Source organism: Montipora capricornis, chromosome 1 (genome assembly GCF_036669925.1).
Source record: "Montipora capricornis isolate CH-2021 chromosome 1, ASM3666992v2, whole genome shotgun sequence".
In the NCBI taxonomy this organism is placed as follows: domain Eukaryota; kingdom Metazoa; phylum Cnidaria; class Anthozoa; order Scleractinia; family Acroporidae; genus Montipora; species Montipora capricornis.
Genome location: NC_090883.1, coordinates 25,519,439 through 25,526,696, shown reverse-complemented (window position 1 = coordinate 25,526,696; position 7,258 = coordinate 25,519,439). Strand labels below are relative to the sequence as shown.

At 39.9% G+C, this 7,258-nt stretch overlaps 1 protein-coding gene across 1 annotated transcript; it reads left to right on the top strand.

Moving 5' to 3' along the window:
* The first annotated feature begins 1,715 nt into the window (after positions 1-1,715).
* On the top strand, positions 1,716-6,726 carry LOC138036909 (universal stress protein Slr1101-like). Its single transcript, XM_068882971.1, has 4 exons — positions 1,716-1,917; positions 4,076-4,165; positions 5,239-5,342; positions 6,382-6,726. Exons 1-4 carry the CDS (start codon positions 1,836-1,838, stop codon positions 6,610-6,612), a joined length of 507 nt encoding a protein of 168 aa, XP_068739072.1. The 5' UTR covers positions 1,716-1,835; the 3' UTR covers positions 6,613-6,726.
* The last annotated feature ends 532 nt before the right edge of the window (positions 6,727-7,258 follow it).

The following is a 7,258-nucleotide window of genomic DNA, read 5'->3' as shown; positions in this document are numbered from 1 at the left end:
TGTAACATTCTTTTTAGTTTTCAATGCGTCTTCATTACATGTATTTCACGATAAACAGATAAGGAACCATATCCGTTCCGTGTAAAATCTGACTGGGTGCCGCCAGTCCAACGATCAGTTGCCCTTGAAAGCTACTTGGAAACAGTAAAGACTGAAATATCCGAGGTACAAATAACGAAGCCTAAATACAACTTATCTAAATTAGAGCACAACGCATTGAAGGAACTAAAAAACAACACTGCAATCAACGTTTAAAAAGCAGATAAGGGCACCACAACTGTCATTCTTAACAAAAATGACAAAATACAAGAGGCAAAGGTCCAATTCAACAACCAGGACCACTATAAACCTCTTGAAAAGCCCACGGTTAAAGAAACATTTCATAGAGTCAATGACGTCATCTCTGAACTCTATCAAGGAAAACACAGTGACAATTTGACAAGAAAGTGGCTTCAGAAAACCCCTAACCCGTCTCGGGTTCCAGTCTTCTACACTGTAACAAAAATCCACCAAACCAAGGCTACACGGGAGGCCGATAATCTCGGGCTGCGATGGTCGTGACTACTTTCAAGTAGTTGGATGACGATTGTCACTTGAACGTTTTGCCTTCGTAATATCAAAGGAAATGTGTGGCACAGTTATGAATATTGCTCTAATTTGAAATTTAGTGTATGAAAAAGCTTATATCATGAGTGTCTATCAACCTCGTTCCCAGGGATTTTCTCCGCGTAGAAGAGCCCTGGGAACAAGGTCAACCACAAGTACGAACAGCCAGAAAGTATTTAATGATAGGCGCCGATAACTAGGAGCTGACAACTCCAATATATAAGGTCTATGTAACGGCATTTTCACATATAAAGCTATTTTTAGACGAGTTCGTACTAATGAGATTTGGGTTGCACAATAGCATTGTGATTAGCTGGTCAATGACTATAAGAAGCCAGGAGCACTGAAGATGCATTTGCATTTGTTAATTAAATAGACGGAAGTACATTTTTGCAGACGGATATGCTGGTCAAAAAAGAATCGTTGAACTACTCATTCTGAAACAAAAAACCTCATTTATGAAAAAAGAAATTGCTCATCCCTCCCAACCTGCTCTCAAAAAACGCTGTTTCACTCCAGAATGCCGAATCGTTAGCTTTCAATTATGGTAGTGCAAGGTGTAAGCGCCGATTTCTAAAATTGTAGGCTCCTGTAAGCTCGGAGTTATTGTTGCGTATGTACCCGTAAAAGAGTGAATTACAGGCTGGTCATTCAATACAAATTGTACAATGATTGGAAATAATGGGCTATCAGGCTCAATTGTTTTCCATGCCTCGACCCGATGCGCCTCATATGTTGGTAAGCCGACTCTACCCGGGAAGAAATAGCAAGTGCCCTCTTTTGTAACCTCTCTAACGCGTCAGAGAGGTACCGAGGGAGATTGGCAAAGACTACTGAGGTATACTCAACTATTGATCTAATTAGAGAGCACTGAACGGTCACAATATCTTTTTCCTGTACACGACATGCCTTCAACTACGAATGTCATACAGCCTCTGGCATACTTGCAGTGCGTAACCAATGTTAAGTCCTCAGAAGTATAGGTACCGAGCAACTTAAAGGACTTATCGACCTCTATGTAAGTCATTAACGTTCGGTGTTTGGCATTCCGCAAAATGCCCAGCAGGGGCATTCGCCGTTCGGGTCCTCTGGAGAGTGTGCCATGGAAACGAGGTTCGCATTCTGCACGCATGTTGTCCGTGCGACTTGTCACGAACCACAGTTCGGAATCTTTCATTACAACTTTGTAGCCTGCCTTTCCGACAATTAAACGGGCTTAAACTCAGAAAATGGCAAAACAGCAAGAAGTTGAAAAGAAAACCGTGTTAGTTGCCGTGGATGGCAGTGAGCACAGTGAGAGAGCTTTTGATTGTAAGTAACCTGCAAACTACGCGCGTGTTCTATGTCTATGTGATGTGATGTAACTCACTCCATCAGAAATTTTTAAAAGTTTAATTCCAAGCGACATTGAAAGGGTCGTTTAGGAACAGTCCCCCCAGAGAAAAAAATAAGGAGTGTCTAGAATCGGTTGCTCTCACTTGAAGTGAAAATCTAACCGTATGTCGTGTACTTTGCAAACAATCGATACTCAATTTCACGAGCACGAAGTAAAAGTAAATTTAAATTTTACACAGCATGCGAAGTGCTTGCAGTCAGGCTAACCTCTTCAAACATGAACATGGTCCTGAAATGAGGGGCAATAAGGTTACGCGAATGCGTAAGGAGTTCGTACATGAATTCAGTGAGTAAATACCCTGGTATTGTTTTTTTTTTTTGGGGGGGGGGGGTGTGGGGGGACTGGTTGAGTATTCACCAGTACAAATGCTTCAGTACATTTTTCACAACATTCTAGGAGAGAGGGGGTCAGGTAGTCACAACTGTGTTAACTGTATATCTGTGTAAGTTGTGCTTTAGCCCTTTATTCATGGTTGTTAATAAATGAACAGCAGTTAATAAATGAGTAACTGAACAAGTTAGTACTAGAACAATTAAAACTACCTGTAGCAGAAATCAGGGATTCGCACGGTGCATTTGATTCCTGTTTTTTCATCAATGAGGCATTTGAAAGTAGCTGTATATTTTGTACCCTGATTCCAGAGGTTTTTCTTGAGCCGTGAGAGAGCCGCAAAGTGGTAAAGACAGGTTGCAAAGCAGCGAGAAGAGAAAAACCTCTGGTTACCTTGTTCAGTAATGAAGGTATCACACTATAAGTATTTTGACTGTTATCTTGTTGTTAATAATTTTATTAAAAACAAATTATTATGGAATACATGTGTTGAAATTCATGAAATATCAAGCGACATAACCACCGCAAAAGGCTTGACAATTTCACCGGAGGTAAGCCTTTTTTTTTTAGCCGAAGCATGAATTTTTGGGTCGTGTCGTACCTCATTGAACTGGCTTTAGAATTGGCCAAAAGAACAATAGAACGAACAAAGATACATGCAACAATGGATTTAGCACAGAAAACAATAGGAAGTACGACAGTACTATGCAGCCAATAAAATATATAGTGTTCAACAAGAGGTACGACCCTACCTGAATTTTTGTTTGCTAATGATTGCTCAGGAGATGCTAATGCAAATTGAATATCATTTTGGGTTCTTGTTTTTTTCAAGTATTCTAATGCATTAACAAATGACAAGAAGTAGCATTTTGCATTTCTCTCCCACTGATGACCGGATGAGGGGCCTCGGCAACTAGCTGAGGGGGTGCCTCATGCCTGTATTGCAAGGCGGGCATAGTTGCTGGCATAATGTCCTGGGGCCAAGTTAGCCCAGTCCAGCAAAGGAACAATATGCCCCCTCCCTAACGGGGCTAATCAGCACAGGGCTGAAGGGGTACCGCAGGCAGCAATTCCCCGCCCAAAGTTTATTGAAGAGAACTATTAACTAGGTTACAAAATCCTCGGAAGTACTGTAAAATACACAATAACCAGAAAGCAAAACAGGGGAGGGAGGGAGGAAGGGATTAAAATGCTGAGCAGATAACAACAGACGAGTTGAGCTTTGGAAATTTCAAAACGCAAGGGCTCATATGGCAGGAAGAATGAGAGAGCCAAATAAGGAAGTCACGTGATGGGAAGTCACTCTCTCTCCTCCCAGGCTCTGCCCAGTATTTGCTTACCAGCATTTACATCTATTTTATTCTAAAATATCATTTCGCTAATCACAATGATCCTACCAATTGTGAAGATACTAATCACATTTGTCCTGTGGGAGAGATGTTATAACGTAGGACTTTTGTACAAATGCAATATTTTTATTATTCAGTTTACCTCCATTGATAATTGACAACCCATCTCATTTTTTGAAGGTTTTTGCTCCAAGCCTTTGTGTCATCAAAGCATTTTGAAGCCTTCATTGGCAGAAAATGGCATATATAATTATTAAATTTTAAAACTCATCCTTGCAATACATTTAATTTGTGAGGAGGGACTGCATGATCGTTAGTTCACCCTTTAACTGTTATGTTTGTTATTATTATTATTATTATTATTACTTATATGTATATATATTTTTATTCTTAGGGTATACTAACAACTTTTATAGGAAGGGTGATGAGATATTAGTGTTTCATTCACATGAGGTGCCATCAATGCCTTCTGCTCCTTATCCATGTAAGTTGAAGTTATTATTAAGTCATTTGAAGAGTGTAAAAACCCTCGGTTCTTGAGACCTTCCAGACAGGGCATCAATTAATGTAACATGTTGGATGATGTGTATATCTTAGTTGTGGATTTCTTAGTATGCAAGGACTTGTGGACTATCCAACCTGATTCCTTACCCTACTGCAGGCTCATACATGCAATTTTGTTGGTTGAAATTAGAATTGACATCATGTGATTTCCTGTACTTGTACATGTAACAATGATAATCTTCGTCATCATCATCATAGTTTTTATTATTGACCCTGTTCCTCTCAAGATTGTACTCTATCGCCAATTATTTTAATTTAATCGTCAGTGGGGAACCTCTTTGTGGCGAAATGATAAAGTACTCCACAGCTTCTTACATTACATTTATAATTATATTTAAATAACATGGGTGACAAATTACTCCTAAATTTCGCCACGTGAAATTACAATGTTGCCATCATGGCAACTTTTCCTACAGCACCAAAAAGGCCTCTTGTGAACATAATTTGTCACCCATGATAATAATTATATAGATTTAGCCAAGCCGTGCTTGTGCTCTTCTCTGTTCTTTATCTTGTTGCTTGTCACTAATATGCAATTTCCTGCCAAGAAAAATTGCCTGAACACTCCCGTCCCCAGAGGCTCTCCTGCCTCCCCACATCCAACCTGACAGTCTGTACCGGTGGATGGACTTAAACATGTCCATAACGTCAACCAAAATTTCTTGCATGGATAGATTTCTCAAAGAAACTTACCCATGGTGCTCTGCTGGCGTGCTTTGCACGCATGAGCTCCACTATTAATAGCTAACCAAAAAGATGGTATGCACATGAAATTAGAGAATAATTTCATTTGCGTTTTGTTCAAAATCAAGTAACTTGGCTTGGGAAATTATTAGAATTTGGACAAAACGCAAGTGAAATTATTCCTCAATTTCAGTTGTCACCATTTGATTACCCATACTAATTAAGAAGATCAGATTAATTCAGCAGGATGACATTCAAAGGTCTGCGGCATATATTTGGCTACAATTCAATACATTATTGCTCTTTTAGATGGCTTTGATTTCTCTGAAGGATGGAAAGAGCATCTTGAGCAGAGCGAGAAAAAAGCCAGAGATCTACTTGAATCATACTACAAGAAATGTCAAGAGAAAAATGTAAGAATGGTGTAAAGTTATGGGAAGTGTGGAACGTTCATCACTTTTGTTACTTTTGACAGCAACAATGGTCCAAGCTGTGTCTCTCAAAAGAGGCTGGCCATCCCAGTCAGGCTTTAAACATAAAATTTTCTAGGGAAACTGGCCAGCTCAGCACAGACATCCCAGACAGGACCAGCCCAGCCACTTCCGGAATAGGGTTCTTTCTTGGACTAACTGTTGTGTAATGCACAGATTGTTTAATTAAACCCTTTGACACCCAAACCAGTATTTCACTCTGTCTAGTGCCAGACGATTTTACTCGTCAATGGGGAACCCCCAGGAGGCAATGGGTTAAGGGTTTTGGAGAAACGAGCAAGATTGTTTGCGTCGTAATTACCCTCTATTCATTTGCATTTTGATGTTTACCGAGATGATCCATGACTCTAGCACAGTTGCTAAGAACAGATTCTTCCCTAGAATTAAAGTAGTTACAATCATGTATTAGAGGGTCAGGATGGGGGTGCTGGAATCTCAGCTACTGTATCAGCTAAATTTTTGCCCATTTCGCAGCTGTCAGCTAACTCAGCTACTGTTGATGCCATGCATGTACATGTACAATTAGTAACACTTAAAACACATCATCAGTTCTCGGCTATCAGTTAAAAAAAACATCGCTTCTCAGCTAACATTTAAAATTTTGGCCTAATTTCAGCTATCAGTTGACCCCATCCATACCCTCATATTAGGGCACCACTCCGTGTGGATCTCCTACAGCTTGCTTTCCTGCCTCCTTGCCATGTGCCAAGTGACAGGGTTGACAGGGATAGGTCCTGAATTAAAAGGAAAGTTATAAACCCTTTTAAGTGTTCTTTGGTGGTTACCTTCTTATTACCGCTATTGTCAGAATCCCTGTTTTACTACGCTGGATGATCAATACTGTTATTAAGAGGTACGGCATAGGATTTCCCTACATACCCAGTGTTTAGCTCATGTCCTCTAAATGAAAGGTAAACCTACAAAACATTACATGTAGATGTCTTTTTTTTACCATTTTCAGTTGAAATGCAGACTTATCAAGGAGACAGGAAATCCAGGGGAAGCTGTTTGTAAAGTTTCCAAAGAGAGAAAGGTTGATCACGTAGTTATGGGCTCAAGGGGTTTGGGAACAGTAAGCCGTGCTTTGGTTGGCAGTGTCAGTGATTACTGTTTGCATCATGCTAGTGTTCCAGTGTCAGTGGTTCCACCGCCAGATCGTTTTGATCATCATGGATTTATGAACAAACAATGAAAACACCTTATGAGTTACTTTTCATTTATTACATTAGCACAGCCTGTGCAAACATGTGGAGATAATGATTGTAAATTTAGGAAAATGAATAATTGAATAAATGGCTTTACTTGACCTTTAGATGTGTATTTCTGTATGTAGAGAGAGATTTAACAGGAAGACGCACTACAAAAGGCGTAGCCATGTGCCTCACGGTAAGCACGCGCAGATGGTTATTTTGTCAATCAACTGGTGGCATATTTCAGAAGAAAAAAGTCCATTATGCGAATAACATGTTTATATTTAGAAGATGTTATCTGTCATTCTTTTTTTAAATTCACTCCCCTGTCCCTTTTCCTAATGATGGAAATATCTTGTAGGCCAGTTTCATCTCTGTGTTGCTGTTTGTTGATCACCATCTGTGATAATCAGTTGAACTTGACTGAACTTGAACAAAACAAGAGCATGACGTGACCCCTTTCATAGTGCATCTTCGTGTTTAATTTAACCCATTGACTCCCAGGGGTTCCCCATTGACGAGTAAAATCGTCTGGCGTTAGACAGAGTTTGGCCGGTTTGGACGTCAAAGGGTTAAGAACGCAGTTTGCAGCAAAGGGCCAACATCACGCTATAAATTGATACACAACACGTACAGTACTTACTTATA

What these genes read in the sequence shown, in the direction of transcription:
- LOC138036909 (XM_068882971.1), top strand. Translation starts at nt 1,836, where the DNA reads ATGGCAAAACAGCAAGAAGTTGAAAAGAAAACCGTGTTAGTTGCCGTG. An exon ending in CAGTGAGAGAGCTTTTGATT is followed by an intron (nt 1,918 to 4,075) that starts GTAAGTAACCTG and finishes TTTTATTCTTAG; the next exon opens with GGTATACTAACAACTTTTAT. An exon ending in AGAAATGTCAAGAGAAAAAT is followed by an intron (nt 5,343 to 6,381) that starts GTAAGAATGGTG and finishes TACCATTTTCAG; the next exon opens with TTGAAATGCAGACTTATCAA.